Source organism: Falco peregrinus, chromosome 12 (assembly GCF_023634155.1).
Source record: "Falco peregrinus isolate bFalPer1 chromosome 12, bFalPer1.pri, whole genome shotgun sequence".
In the NCBI taxonomy this organism is placed as follows: Eukaryota; Metazoa; Chordata; class Aves; order Falconiformes; family Falconidae; genus Falco; species Falco peregrinus.
Window position 1 is genome coordinate 3,273,982 of NC_073732.1, and position 19,091 is coordinate 3,293,072.

Consider the following 19,091-nt stretch of genomic DNA (forward strand, 5'->3'; position numbering starts at 1 on the left):
TACTGAAGTAACAGGCAACCCTGTCAGATGTCAACCCCGGTTTTCCAGAACCCTACCACAACAAAGCATAGCTACTCATAAATCAACAGCCTATATAAGAGCCCCCTGACCCAGTAACATCTCTGACTGACATGCTTCCAACTTGTGCCATAGTTCTTGACCAGGTTCAGTGCCTATAACATTTCCTAGTAGTGCACTTTTCCCAGTAGCCGTACACAGTTATCATGATCAACAAGAACAGGTCTTCATATCGATAGTCCTTTTTCTTTTTCCGTCTTCCTTTTCCTGATGGTATTTTGCAGTTGTCTGTTGCTTTCTTCATTTTATTTCCCGGCTGTCATACCCCAGATGTTTACCTCCAGCAGATGGCACCCTTGCTGTGCTCTTGGTGTCTTCCCCTTAGCTTTGCTCAGGTCTGGGACACCCTGCTGCTGCACAAGGGCCTCTGGGCTCCTGAGTCTCAAGGGTGGTGGGTGGCCCTGCAGCAGCTCCCTGCTCTCCTCTCCACACCGCTTGGGTGAAGGGAGCCAGTCTGTTCCATGGATGTGGCACTGAGGGCAGTGTAGGCACAGCACATGCCACCCCTTTCGCTCAGCAGCTTTTTTTTCCAGGCAGTCCTGGTGTGATACACCTGCCACGGCCTTCCCATGCCACATGCTGTGGTGACCATGCAGCCACCCCGACCCTCACTAGGGCAGCCGCTAGAAGGCCGAGTCGCTGCAGATGGCCTCAGCAGTCATTTTCTGAGGAGGCTGCATGGGAATGAGCTTGCCCAAGAGCGTCAATTGTAGGTCATGACATTATGGTAGGGTCAGAGAGCTGCTTACCACCTGCCTGGAGGTGTGAAACAGCCACGGAACAGCTACTGGGACAGGTTCTCCGCTATGCACAAGCTTGGGCAAGTGGGAGCCACAAGCAGGCGGAGTGTCGGAGCCAGTGCTTTCCTCTCCCCCTCCTCCCCGGTGGGTAAATCCCATCAACAGCCACCCTAAGGCGCCCCACACCGGCCCTAATCCCACCCTGCCTGGCACCATCAGCCTCCTACCAGCCGGGCTGGGGGGTCCCGGGGGGAACCCGGCAGAGCCCGGGGACAGCAGGAGTGGCAATGGCGCTGGCCCGGGAGGGGCGGCGGGGTGGTGGGAAGGGGCCGCCAGCCTCCCGTGCTCTCTGGAGGAGGAGGGGGAGCCCAGGCTGCGCCGAGCTTTGTCCCGGGTTAATTTTAGCCCAAGGAGATAAGAAAGAGGAGGCGTAGAGCAGAGCTTAAGGGGTCCCTGCGCCCCGGCGCGGGGCAGGCCTGGTCTCCGCCGTCCCTGCAGGCGTGGGGCAGGCCGTGGGGTGCCAGGGGGGCCTAGCTGCTCTTCCCGGCCACGGGGGTCCCGGCGGGGCTGGGGGCTCGGCTCAGCCCACGCAGCGGCTGTGGGGTATACACGGGCTGTGCGCCCCGGGGCCGGCACAGCGCCCTGCCGTGGGGTGCGGGGGCTGCCCGCGGGGGACCCTGCCCGCGGGGGCGTGCGCCCGAGTGTGGCGGGGGTTTCCCGTTTTGGACAGTGGGTACCTACCGGGGGTTGGTAACCTATGCGGGTGTACCGGAGCGGGGTGTGTGTGTGATTCCTGCGTGGGAGAGTGTGCGCGTGAGGGGGTCAGCCTGCGGGGGTACACCCGGCTGCGGGGGTACGGGGGGGGGATACGGGGTGCAGGACCCACCACGGCCCCACGGTGCCGCCGCGCCTCCTTAAGCGCCGGCCCCATCCCGGCCTCGTCCCGCCCCGCCCCGCCCCGCTCCCTCTAAGTGAGGGAATAAAGTTGCGGGCCGGGGCAGGCGGGCCCGGCCGGAGCGGAGCGGCAGTGCGCGGCCGGCCATGGCCTCGGAGGAGCTGGCGCAGAAGCTGCAGCGGCGGCTGCAGCTGGAGGAGAGCGGGGCAGCGGCGGCGGGCGAGGCGGTGGCGGCCAAGGGCGAGGCGGGAGCCGGGGACGAGGCGGAGCGGAGCTGCCTGACGGCCAGCGCGGGCGCGGAGCTGAGCGCCAAGCTCTGCCGGCGGCAGGACATCAACGAGGGGGCGGCGCAGCCCCGGCGGGCCGCCGTCTTCAACCCCTACACCGAGTTCAAGGAGTTCAGCCGCCGGCAGATCAAGGACATGGAGCGCATGTTCCGCCTGTGAGTGGGGCGAGGGGCGCCGGGGGGGGGGCGCCTGCCCGGCCCGGGGCTCTGCCTGCCGTTCCCCCGCAGACCCTCCCTGCGCCTTTCCTCGGGGCGCATCTGGCGGGGGGCTGCCCGCGCTTGGCGCGATCTTCGCATTTCTCCGCGGTTTTGCGGTCGGGCTGGAGGAGGCTGCGGCGGGGGGGTCCCCTGTGGCAAAACCCCCAGATTGTCCCTGTGCTGTGGGGGGTTCGGGGTTCGCCGGGGACCCGCGGCCGGAGCTCAGCCCCGCGCTTAGCGGCCGCTCTGGCGCTGCCTCCCGGGTTTGGGACGGTGGCATCCGGGAGATGTGGCTTTGGGGGACACGCTGGGTGGGACGGGGGGCTGGGAGGGTACAGGCGCTGCTGCCCCATGCCCAGGGGCACCTGGTGGGTCTGTGTCGTGGGGCCTCGCAGCGATGCTGCACACCTGCCTTCCACAACTGAGACCCCGGCAGCTCTGCCCAGCAGTGCTGTAGCTCCTTGCACGGTCCCGTTTGCTAGGCTCGGTGCTCCCTCCCGTGCACTCAAACAAAGCTCGAGCACAGCTTGCTCTTGGTTTCCCTTTCTGGAGGGCTGCGCTGGGGGTCTCCTCCCGGCAGGAGGGTTTATATTGAAGTCAAGCTGCTGGTGGCAACACGGGGAGCTGCTACTGTAAGCAGAAAGGCTTGGTCCTTCCCGGGGCCATGATCCTGCCCTTATCTCTCCTCTGCAAACCCCATCCTACCTCCTGCAGTTGGGCTGTGCCTAAGTAGCTTTCACTCTCCGTACTAAGGTTTCCCCCCAGCACCACAAGCCGCTGTGCCCCTGGGGACCCCGTTCTCCTGGCCCCAAGGAGAGAGGGCAGGCAGGCAGGGCTACCGGACTGGGGATCAGCTGCTGCCAGGCATGAGGATGCAGTACCACAGAGTAGCTACGTGGGCTGTCACAGCAGGGTGCAAAGACCTACTTTAGCTTACAGAGGTGACCGCAGCAGGCTTTGTAACTTGTTAGGTTCTTGTCCTGCTACCTGAAAGCTGCCTTGGGCACCCTGGAGGCTGGGTTCATTGCAAGGAGACCAAGACCCTGGCTGAACACTCCTAGCTCCTGTAGTTGTGGTGTGTTGCTGGCCCTTGCCAGGGCTGTTGCTGCGGGATACTAGGCAACAGGCTTTTGTGAGCTCAGGTCTGGAGCTCTTTGTTGCACAGGCAGCATCGTGTCAGCAGCTGGGCGCGGGAAGGGAGGTGGTCCAGTTGAAACTGCTGCTCTGCTCGATCCTGCTCCCATCTTGACAATGGTTGAAGGGGATCTCACTCTGCAGAGGGCTGAGACGTGGTGCTGTAAGGGCAGGAGGACAAATAATGCAGGCAGCTGCAGTGCCCAAAAGCCCCAGGCGAGAGCCTGGAGCCGGCAGTGGTACTGCCTCAATAGCGATAAGGTAAGGAACAGCAGTGGTTTGGGAAATAAAAAGTGGAAGAGCTGAATTGCGGCCGAATTTTTCAACAATGAGCTCATTAAACGCTGGCCTTGTAAGTGGGGAAACCTAGGCTTTGCAGTTGAATGCTAATCAGCTGGTCAATGTAGCTGGAAAACATTGCTTGCCCTGTGAGGACTATCGCAGCTGAGCACTGGCCAGTCATGCCAGAAGGGGAAGAAGCTGGGCTGTGTGCTCCCCTGTGCTTCCCGGGCAGGCGGATGGAAAACCCCAACCTGGTTTTCACTCTGTTACAGGCACCTGGCCTTTGCAGTGGCAGAGGATCTGGTCTTTGCTCCATCTGCTGCGTGCAACCCACTTCAAGTAGTGGCTGACACCACGTGCTCCATGAGGAGAGGAAATGTTGCCCTTAATTCCTGTCAGTCAGAGCTTGAGTTAATGTGATTAAGGCTTTTATTCTCTGTGTGGCTTATTGGTCCTGGCCACCATGAACCAGGGTCTTTCGTACTAACAGTGAAAAATAAGCCTTTGACAGACAGGTATGTATCTTCATTGCCATGGGGTGCCAAGTTTCCACTATGACACTTGGTATTCAGAAGTGTTTCTTACCAGTTTAGTGGAACTTGTAAATCTGTAATTCAGACTAAACTTGAGCCTGTGGGACCCAGGCAAGGTGTGGGCTGGGTCAAGGTGCTCCAGTCAGGAAGAGGGAGTTGCTGGTGACAGCAGCTGCTCTGGCATCTGTCAGCGTATCCCATGGTGCGGCTGGTGGCTGTGACTGCCCTGTGCCAGGGTGGAAGCAAAAGGCTTGTCTGAACATGGGACTTACTGAAATCCAGTGCTCCATCCAGGTGCTGTGTGCTGCTGTCTGTGCCGGGAGCATCCTTCCAAAGCAGAAATGATGCTCCCTGCTCCTGCTGCCATGGTTGGGTGGGCTCACTTTTCCCTGTCTTGTCCAAGTCTCTTGGCAGCATCCCCCCATTTCAATCCCGTTCCCCCAGAGATGGGTGTGAGTATCTGCTGTAGGTGCTGGGGCTGTGCAGGAGCACGTGGGGGCTGCTGGGTGCAGGCAGCTCTTGGGGCAGGGTTTTTTTTTGGCAGAGGGACCAGGAAGTCTGCAGCTCAGGCTAATTATAATGTGACCTAATTAGCTGCCTATTCTGACAGTATGTGAGGACTGTGGTAACCATGATAACCTCCCTTCCCCAAGTCTTGCAAGTGAACCCTCAGGAGCTCTGGAATCTCACAGCTGCCATTGGTGCCATCTTGTCCAGGGAAATGGTAGAGGAGGGTGTGAAAGCCAGGCTGTGAGGCTGTGCCTGGCAGGAGTGACCTTTTCCAAGGGATGTAGGGGGGAAGAAAACAGCCACTGGCTTCATCTGTAGGGTGCGAGGGAGTGGAGAAATTCCAGCCTTGCTATTACATTTGTATTTAGGGAATTTCATATGCTGCCCACATGTTTCACAAGTGCATTGTGCCTGGCCAGTGGGAGAGGCTGTGATGTCCCCTTGCCCTTCTGGAGCCACTTGGGAGCCCCTTGCCAGATGCCCCTGTACAAAGGGACATTCTGATGTGCTGCAGCAGACCTATTCAATCCAGGACTGCTGTGCTCCCAGTATGACTGGCTGCCTCTAGAGTCCCAGCAGTCAGGGAAGTCACACCCGTGGGGACTTGGCCACCCAGCCTTGGCACTGCTGGTTTCAGTGCCTTGGGGTCTTGCCCAGCATCACAGAAGAGATCCTCCTGGAGGAGACTTTCATCTCGCCTTCATGTTCCTCCAAGAGCAGGAAAGCTTCTGCTACCCAGGTTGGGGAGGATGGAGCTGCACATGGCTGAGGAGCCTGTTCCTGTCCCCGGCCTGGTATGGAGGAGTTGTTTCCAAAGCTCTCTGCAATAGAACAGAATAATTTCAGTTGGAAGTGGCCTACAACCTGTCTAGTCCAACTGCCTCACCACTTCAGGGCTGACCCAAAACTCAAAGCATGTTTAGTGCATTGTCCAAATGCCTCTTAAATGCTAACAGGCATGGGGCATCCACCACCTCTCCAGGAAGCCTGTTCCAGTGTCTGACCACCTTCTCAGTAAAGAAATGCATTCTAATGTCCCGTTTGATCCTCCCCTGGGGCAGCTTTGAGCCCTTGCCATGGGTCCTGTCACTGGATACCAGGGAGATCAGCACCCTTCTCTGTGTAAGGTGCAATGCAATGCTCAGAGGGAGTAAAGTACTAAGAAAGGGTTTTGAAATATTTAAGAGGAGATTATTACTACTTCAACACCATTACTCTGACGGCTTTATTTCAAAGCCTATATTAGGCCGTTGCAGCATGCAGGAACTGCAGATCAAAGCACATGTGCCCACAGTGTATGGAGCAAGCTCAGGTACAGCAAATGCATACAGGGAGGGCAGGTTTTCTTTCCAGCCTTTCTGAAGAAGCATGAATGTTTAGAAACCACTCTTTGATCCTTCAGGATTTGGGATTTCTCATTCAGCTGTCCTTTTTTGTTTCCTTGGGGTTTTTCGTGCAGCTGGGAGGTGACTGCAGAGTCAGTATGGGTGATGCAGTCCTTGGCATCTCCTTTGTCTTCCTTTCCTGATCCCTCTTCTGCAGTGTAACCCACTAGCTACACTGCATAACACCAGTATAATGATTGCACTTGGGCAGTAATTGTGTGTCACACACTTCTTGCTCTTAAGCAAGTCTATTTGGCAAGTATTCCCTCCATCCCCCCTGGTTTCTGCTCCCACTTTCCTCCCCCAGTGCTTCGGCAGCCAGGCACGCTCTGCAGCCTGGGTGGAAGCAAGCCAGCGTGGGAATCTGGGCGCATCCTTGTTGCAGCAGATTTTGGCAGCCGCTGCCTGTGTCTTATCTGCTGCCAGGAACGCTGTTGCGGCGGCGCTGTGAAGCCTTATCTCAACGGCCGAGGTGCCTGTAGCTGCCTGCGGCATCCCAGCCGTCACAGGTGGGGACTCACCATGGCACCGACTTGCTGCTGGAGTTGCCTGCCTGCCTGTGATGTGAGATGTCTTTGCCCATTGACACGAGAACCCCTCTGTCCGTAATGCCTGTGCATTGCCGGGGTGAGGCTTGGCTTGCAGCCCAGAGAGCTTTGAGCCCGAAGGAAGCAAAGCTCCAGTGTCACAGCAGGACAGTGGGGCTGGGGGGGGGTGCTGGCAAGGCACCCAAGTGCTGTGTACTCATGCTGTGCTACTCCTGGAGCACAGGATGGCTCCCTGGGACACTGGAATGTGTTCAGGGGACAAACTTGCCTTGGTGCCCTCCAGCTCTGCCTGTGAGGGTTGACCGGTGTCCATCACCAGTACAGGGCTGCTCTGCAGGCAGTGAAACAGGTGTGAGCAGTATTGGGGGCTGGCTGGAACCTTGGGCCCTGAAAGTGAGCTCCCAAAAAGCAGATGGGGCGGGTTTGGTAGAGGTGAGGTGTGCCAGGAGCATCAGCTGGCCAACAAAGTGCAGTCCATGTCATGACTAGTTGTGCGAGTGCCTGCGTCTGAGGGGGAGCGATGGGGAATGAATTGTGCCGTCTCTCATGCCCTATAAATACGCTTCTCCCTAAATAGTCTGCCTGCGCTGCTCCGCTGCTCGGTGGCAGCCGAGCGGCTGTACCCAGGTCCTAAAATACTTGGGCTGTTTTAGCAGGCAAGGGGGGTGGGGAGGGAATGCAGCAGTTTGCAGGGTGCCGCTGTTGCTCTGCAAGGGCTTCAGTGTCCCTCTGTCTGTCTGTCTCTAACTGCAAGGGACTGGTAACCTGATTTCAGGGTGCACCTCTGGGCCAGCTCTACCCCAGCCTGGTGTGCTTGACACCCATTGTGTGGCTGTACAGCCTGCCGCTCTGCCACTGAGGCCTGCTGCTGGCAAGACCCCATTTCTCACAATCCTGGCTTTGTGCTGCCTCACTGCAGGGATGACGAGAACTGAAGCTGTACCCCACGCTTAACCCTTTCGGGGCAGTGCATTTGCCCCGGGCTGAGTGCCAGGGCAGGCACTGAGGGCCCCTGTTTGCCTGTGGGTAGTGCCTGTACCAGAAGGGTGAGACTAGAACGGCAGCTGCAGGCTGGGTTTGTGCCCTCCTCCTGCCTTCATCTCTGTTACCCAGCGGTTCTGAGAGGGGCTGGGCAGTGGCCTGACCCCAGATGGGCAGCCCTTGGTGGGGACCTTGGTGTCACCGTGCTTCCACACCCAGTCAAAGGGCAGTGTGAGCTTTCTGGGGGCAAAAAAACCCCCTAACCCCAAGTGCCTCCCTGCCACTATATGCTTTGCTGCTTTATCTGATCAAAGGCACTGCCTCTCCAGCCACCTAACTCCAGAGGAATGGCTCCACACCCTTTCTCCCAAACTTAAAGGAAAAGCAAATTGACAATTAAATATTGCACTTACTATGCTTCTGTGAGGTCTTGAAAGTGTGTTTCTGAGCTGGGCTGGGTAACGTTGTGAATGTGTGCCTTAATTAACTGATGCCTTCCTTGCTGTGATGAACCCACTGCCTTTCCTCTGCATGACGTCTCAGGTCTGTGACCTGGTTTCTGGGCTGATGGAAGTTTCTTTCCTAGTTTTCCAGAAAACTGTCTGGCCTGGTGGGCTCCTGGGTTTGCTGGGTGCAGAGCATGCAGGCAGATTGGTATCTGGGGCTGTGTGCCAGCCTGGTGGTGATGCTTCTGTCGTTTTGGGTCTCTTGAGCCTGGGACACTTGGAAACAGAGACATAGAGAGTATAAAAGATGGCTGGAGAGGTGGTGGGACTCTGGAAAGCCATGGAGGTCACTCCAGTTTGGGGGAAAAGTACCCTGTGCCCATGCTTGTGAAGGCAGGGGCAGAGCTCTTGGCTGCAGCCCTGCCTTGTGCTGCCTACACCTGCGAGCAGCTCCAGGCCAGCAGCTTTGTTCGTGCCTTCCCCTGCCACAGCTTCCTCTGCGGGTGTGAGGTTTCTGAGCTGGAAAGGGCTTTCTTCCAGGGTAACCGCAACTGTGCAGGTCTCGATCTGGGATGGCTACAGCCTTCCTTTCTTTGGAAGAGAACTAACAGTCAATGAAAAATGATGGGTGGGAGGATTTGACAGGCTCCTGCCAATGGGAAAGCTTCAGCGCTGTGCCTAGGGCTTCTGTTCTGAATGGTTGAAAGGATTTAACTCTGGGGTTGAGATGGTGGCAAGGGGGCATCGGCAGGCTCTGCATCGGGGCTGAGCCCAGCTTGGCAGACCCTGCCCTGTTCTCCCATGCAAGCCCCCATCTCTGTATTGGACCCCGATGGCAGGACCAGGATGAGGGAGGGCTGCTGATGGGCTGTCTGATAGCAGAGCACCCATCCCTGTGGCCTTTGGACTTTGAAACCCAGTAATGGCCCTGGTGTGTGTGAAGCGCTGGTTGCTGGGTGGGCCGGATGCTTTACTCACACCTGCAGCAGATGTCAGGATGAATTGGTGCATGCTCCCAGGCTGAGCATGGCAGGTGGCTGCCTCCCCATCCCTAAAGCACTGTGCCCCTTGCACAGGTGCTCTCTCCTCCTGCAGAGTCCTTGCAGTCCTTTGTGCTCCATTAGGGGTGTGGTCCCACTCCAGCCTTGCTCTTAGAGGTGGGCACTGGTTTCCTCTGCCAGCCTGGCCCTGTGATCCATCCATGGCACCAGCTAGGATTGCTGTGTTCTGCCAGGACTACCTTTCTGCTTTGCCTGGGGACACTGGATAAACAGCTGCCCTGAAGCTGAGGTGCTTGTGTAGTACAAAACCATTTTGGAGAGGACAGATCTTAACAGCTAGAGGGGGTGTGTTTTGCCTGCAAAGATAGCTAGCTGCTTTCTGCTGGGAGGTTCTGGTTGGTCTCTGCTCCTTGTTACTCCACAAAAAGAGCAGAAGACCTGGCAGCAGCTGGCTCTGGCATGCCTTTGCCTCACTGCACTGGTATATGGTGTAAGCTGTACGTGAGCAACCTTTGTGGAGACACAAGTGGGTGAGATGGAAGTCCCACTGAGACAAGCTGAGTTCCTCTGTGCTCCTTCTGTGTGGGTGGTTTGGTCTGAGCTCTCCTGAGCACTTCTCTCTCTGAGACAGCTCTGAAAGCTGCCAGCTACTTCCTTGAGCTTAATATTATCTCAGCACTGGCCATGTCATGCAGCTTCCCCTCTCCTCTGAGCTTTGAACCACCCTGTGACTTTATCCATTTGCACGGTTCCTCTTCTGAGAAGATGGATATGGGGGACGATGGAGGCTGACCCCCTGCCCTTTGCACCCCACAGGTATGACTCAGGACGGGATGGGTACATTGACCTGATGGAGCTGAAGCTGATGATGGAAAAGCTGGGAGCCCCGCAGACACACCTGGGGCTGAAGAACATGATCAAGGAGGTGGATGAAGACTTTGACGGGAAGCTCAGCTTCCGTGAGGTGAGGGTGGCTGCAGGAGCAGAGGGGGATGTGGCTGTGGGGCAGAGGGAGGAGGCAGCCAGGCCCTGTGCTGTGTATGTAGTCCTGTCCCCTCTGTGTTTCTCCAGCTGCGGGTGCAGTGGAGAAGCAGGTGAGCTTCCCGATGCCATGGGGAGCTCAAGGTGCGGAGCGCTGTCAACACCCATCTTCACATGCCAGTAAATGTTACCTGATGCCAAAGCTCTTCAACCTCCCTGCTTGGTTTGGGAGCACATTTGAGCCCTGCTGTAGCTGCCTGGGAGTGCTGACAGAGCTCCCTGCCATAGCTGGAGGTGGCATGCCCCTTCAGTCACAAGGTTTTGTTGTTGGGCTCTTGTGGTACAGTGGTTCAGGCCTCATTTCAGGTGCAGGGCAGTGTCTTGACTTGGAGCAGCTGGTCTCATTGGGGCACAGGAGGCTTCCTTTTCCTGGTTGTATTGGGGCCCTCTGTGTCACACAGTGACCAGCCATGGCAAGCTTCATGAGGGGTGGTCACTTCCCTGCAGCAAGGAATAAACGTGGTGATGCAGCAGTTTGGTACTGCATGCTGGCTCAGCAGGGACACCCAGTGAACAGGTCTGTCTGCCACTGCTGTGCTGAGACCGCTTTGAGCAGCATGGGCAGGCCAGGAGTGGCTGCTGGATAGAGGAAGAGGGAATCTGAGCAGTGAGCTCAAGGGTACCCAACTCATCTCAGCAGGAAGGGGTAGCCCAGGTAAGAAACCCTCCTGTTGCATCATCTTGTTCTAGGTTTTGATTCCTGTGTCAGTCAGAAGTATGTGTTGCATGTGCCTTTCTGAATTGACAGCCCCTTAGGCAACAGGAGGGCCAGTGCTGCTCGTGTTCTGCACCGGTTGTGACAGCTGTGCTGCTGTCCTGCTTTCTCCTGGCCCAGGGGATGGCTGCAATGGGCTCCCAGCAGCTGGGCTCCCTTGTTTCTGCAGGGGCTGTGCTCTCACCATGCCTCCTCCAGGGTGGGGGTTTGGTTGTGGAGACAAGGTGCAGAGCTCTCCACAGCTCAGGACATAGAGTTCTTCGTTTTGGCAGTGCCAAGACCTTCGACAGCGCCTGAGGGAGGATGAACAGACAGGGCTCATGACCAGCTTGGGCCAGTTGGGGTGTGAGGAGTGGCTGGCAGCTCATAGAGCTGCTGCGCTATCTCTCAGTGCTGGCGTGTCACACTTCACACCATCTCCCAAGGGTTTTGTTGCATTTCTTTCACTGCAAGAGGGCAGCAATAGAAGACTGAGACCAAAGACTGTTGGGTTATGGGGCCCAGCAATTAGAGAGGGGGAAAGATTTGCAAATCTGGGAAGCGAGAGTCTGTCTGTTCACACCAGCAAAGCCCTAAGCTGGCAGATTCTTTGGGCAGGGAAGGACACGTGCTGGTCAGAGGTGAACTGGGGGGTAGCAAAGAATCCAGCAGAGCAGGAAGAGCGCCGTGCCCTTGGCCCCAGGACAGAATGGGATTGCCAAATTGCTGTGTGGGCTGGAGGAGCCCTCTGTCTCTCTGCATGCCTCCTGGGCCACCTTTCACCCTGGGTGAAGAGCTGGGGGCAGCCTCTGGGCTTGCTGCAGGAGCCCTCTTTGCATTTATCCTCAAGGCTCTGGAAGATGCTGTGGTGTCCTGGCATCAGTGGCATGGCACAAGTGGCAGAGCAGCTCCTCTTCTGTTGCCACCTGTTTGGAGCACAGCCGCCTGTCAGCTGGCATGGGCTGCCTGTGCTGCCAGCCCTTGGCATGTGGCATGCAGCAGCTGGTGCTGTTGTAGCTTCTTGCCAGATGCAAAACAATGGTCAAGCAAATGCAAGCTTGAGTGGCACATGGGTTGGAATGAGGGAGCATCATTGGCAGAGGTCTGGGGACAAATTACATAGCAGCTTTGGCATGTACCCAAAGCTTCCTGTGGTAGAGAGGAGCAGGATGCTTCTTGCCTCGTTGCAGATGCCCTGTGTCCAGCTGCTGTGTTTGGACAGAGGACTGGCAGGGAGGTAGGTTTCCTGGTGGGTGAGGAGGCCTGAACCAGGCCGTAGCCATGTCCCACTCTGCTTCCTGTTGGTGGTGACAAAGAACTATATAGAGGGTGAAGAAGCTGACTCGGGGCACTGACAACACAAGGAGAAATGCTGGTTTAAATGAGTATCCAAACTCAGCAGAGTGTAGCTTGAGCACTGGAGGGCTATTGCCTGTCTCTCCAGAGTCCTGATGTACCTGCCTGGCCAGACAATTGGTAAGGACCTCTTTCACTTGCAGCAGGTCACCTTTTGCTGCTACTTTAAGTAGTGTCTTGTCCTCCCATCCCAGGTAGACTGTTGCCAGGATAGCAGGCTTGTAATGGCTCTGACTTGCTGCTGCTGAACTGCTGGCCCTGTTAGGAAAGCTGCCTTCAACCGTTGACCTTTGAAGTGTCCATCAATACATCAACAATTAACTGCACTAGACTCTGTGACTTGAGCAAAGAAATTTAGGCTTAAAACTATTAGGTACTGTGTATGTGGGGGGAAAAACACCTTTGACTGTCTGCTTCCGTCATTACCACAGGAAACCAGAGTTAATTGCTGTAATAGTAATGTGTAATTATAGCTGCTGTCTAGAACCTGCAAAAATCCACCCACTGTCCCCTGCACCCACACCAGCTTAAATGCTGACCCACATCACGTGTTTGCTAGCAGAGTTGGTGCAAACCACAGCCTTGGGTTGCACTGCTTTTTTGGCAAGCTGTTTGCAAAGCTGCTGCTGGTGGTCAATCCGCTACCTTTCCTCACATCCCGGAGGCCAGCATGGTGCCTGGTGGGGCTGCATAACTGCAGCACTGCTCTGAGACCTGGCACTGTGGGACAGATCTTGGATCATGAAAGATGTGAGAGCAGATACACCTCTTATCTCTTTTAAGGTTAGTGGAATGGAAAGGATGTGTCATGTTGCCCTCCTTGAAAGCACTGCTTTTAAAGGTACCACCATTATTCACTTTTGCTTCTTTGTTGATAGTTTTTTGAGGCTTAGCTGCAGTCCGGGGCCCAGCAAGGGTGTGAGACAGGCTAGGAATGGCATCTGAATGCAGATTGCTGCTGTTTGCTAGTTAGTAAGGACCGATGCCTTGAGGGCAAATAACTGGCGAGGCCAGCTACAGGCTGTGTGCTGACTTGAGGAAGGACTGCTCCTGAGCTCCTGTGGAAACCAGCATGATGCCCCTAGTCTGCCTAGCTGGGTCCTTGGGGCTGACATTATGCAGTGTCTGCTCCAGCTGGTGACTCAGTCTCTGGTTTCTTTTAGCTCAGCCCACCCTTTGTGGCCACAGCAGTCTGTATTCCACTGGAGGACTGCTGCCCCATCCCCTAGTTTCAGCATGATTCATGTGCACTTGTACTCTGACTGGGTGTTTCCAGTCCCTCCCCAGGCAACAGCTGTACCAGACCTCAGGATTGTGCTACCTCCGCTGCCCTTTTCCGATGCCAGGAAGTGGGACTTGCCGGGTGGAGCAGAAACTGTGAGGAGGAACCATGACTAATGCCAGCCTGGCTGCCAGTCCTCTGCCTGGAGGTGGAGGAGGAGAGGAACTAGCCTGAGCCCAGTGGATCTGAGCAGAGGGAGAGGATGTCTTGGGGACTATTTGGTTCCTTTCTGAGCAGGATGTTCTGCCCGTTCAGTAGAGCATCATTTAATTTCTTACATGTGTTTGGAGGGGGAAAAGTTCCCTCCCCAAGCACAGCTTGCTTTGTGGCTGCTCTGTGCTGAGCGCACACGGGGTACAAGGCTGTTGCATGAAGCAATGCCGGGTGACGCTGCCTCTGCGAGAGGGCAGCCAGCGCTGCTGTCATCTCCACACCCTTCCCCATGGGAGGCCTTCCCAAACGCTTGCATTTCCACCAGCTTCTGGCAGGAACTTGAAGCAGTCGAGCGCTTTAGGGGCTGGCTCTGCATGGATGCTGGGACTCTGCTGCCCTCCTCCGGGACAACTTGGGCTCTTCGGAGGAAGAAGCAGTCTCAAGCCTGGGAGCCTGAAGAGCACAGCGCTAGAGATACTTGATGTTCCTGTGCAAATGGATTTCAGGCCCACCCTACATGGTATGCGCAGCCCTGTGCCCTGAAGTGATGCAGTGGCACAGCTTTGTTGCTTTTGCTCCTTTTGTATTCAGGTGACTTGTCCCTGTCTCTGTTCTTTCTGTGCTGTTCCAAGCACTGAGACAGCTCCTGGAGCGGCCAAGAAGAGCAGGGAGTTATGGGACCTCTCAAATCCACATAGAGCATCCACATCTTAAACTGGAGTTTGGTTCGCAGGTGGAAGGTGATGCAGAGGTCTTTATTTTTAAGTGGCAGATTGTGTCCCTTCTGTAAAAAGAAGAAAAGTCTGTTTTCCTGGAGCGTAATACATCTCTTTCTGTTTGTTTCTCTTTGCAATTCATTTGCCAATACGCGCTTTGCTGTAGTGAGTCTGGATTAGTTAAATGTCTATGGTCCAGTGCAGGACAAAGGTTTCAAAACAAGCAGCTCTGTGGACACTTGTTCAGCCACTCTATCACAAAGGCATGTACACACCTGGGCTGCTGCTTTCTCTAACTGGGGTGCACTAGTGTCTTGGTTCAGGTGTGAGCTAGGGTCTCTTTGCCCCGCTTTCATTGTCATGGGATGTGATGTGAGTCCCCAGGACACTGGGGAAGCTGGTGGGGAGCTTATAATACACCATTAGGGTGTGGGGACATAAAGAGGTATATCTGAGCCCACCATACAGTTGTACTAGGCAGGTGGAGAGGTGGCCTCCTTCTGCTGGCCATGGAGCAGCCCAGGCTTAGTAGGAGCTATGCTTTACCAGTGGTCTGCTCTGTAGGAAACCCCCTTTCCTATGAGATTCTGACCTCTTTTAGTCTAACAGGGCTGTATACTGGAGCCAGGGCACCGGAACATAAGTTCCGTGGTATCACTTCATTTATATAGACATGGTTTCTTTTGCTCAGAAATGTAAGTTCCAGCCCCCTCCAGGTGAGTGTCTGTGCTGTTTTTATTTTATGTTTTTCGAGGCTCAGTGAAGAACTTGAATGTTTCCTCTCTTGTCTTGCTAGTTTCTGCTGATTTTCCATAAAGCTGCAGCTGGGGAACTTGAGGAGGACAGTGGCCTGTTGACTCTTGCGAAGCTCTCGGAGATAGATGTGTCCATTGAGGGAGTCAAAGGAGCCAAGAACTTCTTTGAAGCTAAGGTATGGTGTGGCACAGACACATGAAAAGCTCTGCACACAGGCCTTAATTGCCACAGAGAAACAACCCTGCTTGTTTTTCAACAGAAGATAATGCCAGATTTCTCTGTAGCTAAAAGGATGTATATTTCATGCCCCTCAGCCATAGCTTTTCCCTTCAAACTTTGTTGGACTCCAGCTACAGCCTTCATCTACAGGTCAGTCTATACTAGAACAGTTTAATTTACCATCTCTACTCTGAGCCTTACCCTGCTAGAGCTGACTGGCTGATCTGTGTCCCTGTGGCTGGGAGTCCCATGGGACTAGCTGGCTGACCGCTTTTAAAGACAAAAATGTCCTGGAAACTAATGCAATAGGGACAGAGTTTCCCATTTTGCAAAACCTCCCTGAACCAGAACACTTAGAGTTCAGTGGTGAATAGAGTGTTTTGGAGTATAGGATTTCAGACATCTCTTTCTTGAGCAGCTCTCTGTAACCTTTGGAATCAGAATTGTTCTGCAGGGTCCTGGGGTTGGCAGAAAGAGCGTTTCACCATTCGGAGCTGACAAAGCACCCTTTTTGAAAGCTCTCTTGGAGAGAAAATAATCCTGCTTGTTTATATAAGAAGTTTTTTCCCAAGAGCATAACACGGCTATTGCACAGCAGATGTACTGAGATGAAAGCTGGAAAAATAGCCAGCAAATAAACAATGTCTCTTTGATCTGCAGATTATCCGTGGTATAGTATGATGTTCTCGGATCTGGCTGTGATTCAGAACTGTTTTTTGCAGTAGTTTCTCCCACTGTATACTCACAACTTATGCTATGCTGCCTGCTTACAGAAAGAATGTATGTGACCTGGTACTGATGGCATTGTTTTGGTCACTTGTTAGTGACTTATTAGTAAATGACCTTTCTTTTGTTGATGTTAAAGTCAAGCAAGCTAACAGGTATTGGGTGTAAATAACCAAGCACTGCAGTGTAATTAATACTTAAACCATCCTGACAGAGCTTCCCAGCAAGCACTGTGAGGTGTAGCAAGCAGTTCTGTGTTGCTCATCTGGGAGTAGTTCAGGCTCTGGCTCTCCCTCTGATGCAAGGCTTGACACTTATTTTCTCTCTCACAAAGGTTCAAGCTCTCTCTTCAGCCAGTAAGTTTGAAGCAGAGATAAAAGCTGAGCAGGATGAGCGAAAGCGGGAAGAGGAGGAAAGGAAACACCGTCGAGCAGCTTTCAGGGAGTTAAAGTCTGCATTTACCCAGTAACCAACCAGCCAATATACACTCCAAGATTGCACATGACTTGGTACGTTTCCCAGATCAGGGCTTTACCTGGAGAGAACTGCCTGGATCCTGCCTAAAACTTGTTACAGCTTTGCTAGCCTTCCTCTCCTGAAGATCCTCCTGAGTTTCTAAGGGCACAACTCTTGCATTTATTATGCATTCATAATGATGTGGATCATAAGAGCTGTGTATGTGCTGTTTGCTCTGGACTGTCAGGAGCACATCACCCTGAAGCAGAAACAGCAGGTAGCAAATCATGGGTGAGCACTGTCAAGTGTCATGTTCACCTACTTCATTCTTTCCTTCTTTTCTATACATTCTTTTTCTCTTAACCCCATATTAATTCATTACTCGCTTACAGGCAAGTAGTGATGTCTTGTGTAAATCAGGATGTACAAAGTACACCTTGACTTCCTGTATGTTTATACTGCTGTTTGGTTTTGTCATGCATCTTTGGTTATCCCTTTTCCTCTTCTTCAAAGCCCTGTGCCACAGGCACTGTAAGAACACTGTGAAGAGAGAAAGATAGTTACTAGGGACATGGATCAAATTAATTACAATTTCCTGTAGCATTTTCTGCCATCCAGCATATTGGAGAGTCTTTCAGTTTTTCTTCTCTGAAGTGCCATAGTAACAAACCTTTCAATAAAAGGCGAGATTTCCTAAGACTTTGAAGGTAGGAAGCCGACTCTCTTAAATGAGAAATAGAAAACTGAATTGTTTGACCATGTGTTGTCTTTCACATTCCATCACATTTAGTCTACAGTATTGTTTCACTGTATTTTCCAGCCTTAGCAGCTGTATCTGTTTTTAAGGGGTATTGCCAGCTGGACAATGCAATTGGATGGCACACTGGGGTTTTCTATTTGGAAATTTGCTTATATCCTGAATCACGAAGGTGACATTGTTTGATTTTTGTTAGAGCCATGACAGATAATACCAGCCCAGCATACTGAGCAGTCCCTGCTCAAGAAGGGAAGAGCTGCGAGGTGACCACTGAATTCAGCTGAACTGAATTCAGAGAGCTTGCATTATATTATTAGCCATTTTCTTCTGCAAACACAGGAAACTTGCCCACAAATGTTAAAATGTCCACTGCTTGTCTGCGTATGTATGCTGTAGGTCATGGCAGGGGAGTGGTGTTCCCTCAGAGACCTCTCTTGAAACATGGATCTGCTCAAATTCTGCCTCTGCTATTGCCCCAGTTTGTGCATATTTTTTTTTCCTTCCAGAAAGAAACTTGCCAGCTGTCTTTTCACTTTTCTGTTTTGCTTCTTAAACTGTGAGCACTAAACTGTGAGTGTGGAATAATAAATAGAAAAACCTCTACTCTAATGTCAGGTGAAAGAATTGCTAAACAATTAAACTGTGTATATATACCTTCACAGATTATATTTTATAAATCACGCTTTTTTAGCTAAATATTTATAATTAAATGTTTTTATACTTTACAACAAAGCAGATAATTTCATCTTCAGTTATTTCTCCTGTTGCTGAAATGTACAAATAAAGCATTATCTCCAGTCTTACCTGTGGTTTATTTTAGGTCCCTGAGTTTGTTCACAAACAGTACTGATCCCCAAAGCTCTGCATCATGACTTGGATGAGGGAAGTGTTCAGTCCCTTCTTGATAGCACTTCCCCTTCTGTACAGCAGTTCTGGTGTAAAAAGCCCTGATGTTAGCAGTTCCTCAGAAAGGGACGTGGCTGTGCAAATATTTTAAACACTGTCCACTGCTAAATGTTGACATCTGAAGGCTGCCAGCCTTCCCTTGTCTTAAAATAGCCGCTGTCTTGGCCCTAGTAGTGCCCCAGCTGGGAGCCGAGCAGGTTGCTTCAGCTACATTTCCCTTTGCATTTCCTCTTTCTGCCTTTATAGAAGGGAGTTAAAAAAAAATACTTGGACATCTGAAAATGTGTCCAAGCATCTTGTTTCTACTGCTGATCTGCTAAGCTTTTCTGGCATGGCCAGTTTCGGGGTGTGTGTGTGTGTGCTCAGGAGAAGTTTTAACCATGCATTGTTTCAGGTATGATCCAGTGATGAAATGGAAGACTTAAATATTTTACTCAGTGCAGCTCTGCTCTGTGTATTGTTGGCAGATGATTCATGCACTGTGTGTCTGTGAGCTCTCGGGTCTTGGAGGTCAGTTAAAATCAGGGTGAAGATTCTTTAGTCTGTTTCCACAGGAAAATTGCAACACTGCAGCTCTTTATTGTCTTTTTGGGGGGGGGTTTGTGTGGTTTTTTTTCCTTTGCAGTGTAGCAAGCACTGCTAACTCGTGCTGCTTTGCACATGCAGCTGGATGAGAAGCCCCAGGGCAGCAGGAGGGTGGCAAAAGGGCTTCCAGTGGTTTTATTTTAATAATTTGAGTCAACTCCAGCTGACAAGTTTCAATAAGGAAATGAGCAGAGTGTCTGTAGTTTGTTCAATTCAAATAGGTGCTGTTAGCTGAGGCCTTTATTCAGTGCAGGGAGCAGTAAGTGCTTTTAGATGTATATTTTGAAGTTGCAGCAATGCGTGTTTTGAAGTTAGCTTTGCAAAAGTTGACATTGGGAAATAATTGATTTCTAAATTGTTCTGTTTTGCTGGCAACTATTGAATTACAATGTCACACTAGGTTATGCAGAAGTACTACAAAGGAATT

At 53.0% G+C, this 19,091-nt stretch overlaps 1 protein-coding gene across 1 annotated transcript; it reads left to right on the forward strand.

The window, feature by feature from the left end:
* Positions 1-1,780: 1,780 nt before the first annotated feature.
* On the forward strand, positions 1,781-17,970 carry EFHD1 (EF-hand domain family member D1). Its single transcript, XM_013305310.3, has 4 exons — positions 1,781-2,155; positions 9,834-9,981; positions 15,056-15,190; positions 16,295-17,970. Exons 1-4 carry the CDS (start codon positions 1,860-1,862, stop codon positions 16,427-16,429), a joined length of 714 nt encoding a protein of 237 aa, XP_013160764.2. The 5' UTR covers positions 1,781-1,859; the 3' UTR covers positions 16,430-17,970.
* Positions 17,971-19,091: the final 1,121 nt, after the last annotated feature.

Bases quoted from the DNA above. Each gene is read 5' to 3' on its own strand.
- EFHD1 (XM_013305310.3), top strand. From the start codon at position 1,860: ATGGCCTCGGAGGAGCTGGCGCAGAAGCTGCAGCGGCGGCTGCAGCTG. The intron at 2,156-9,833 runs GTGAGTGGGGCG...TGCACCCCACAG, and splicing joins ATGGAGCGCATGTTCCGCCT to GTATGACTCAGGACGGGATG. The intron at 15,191-16,294 runs GTATGGTGTGGC...TCTCTCACAAAG, and splicing joins AGAACTTCTTTGAAGCTAAG to GTTCAAGCTCTCTCTTCAGC.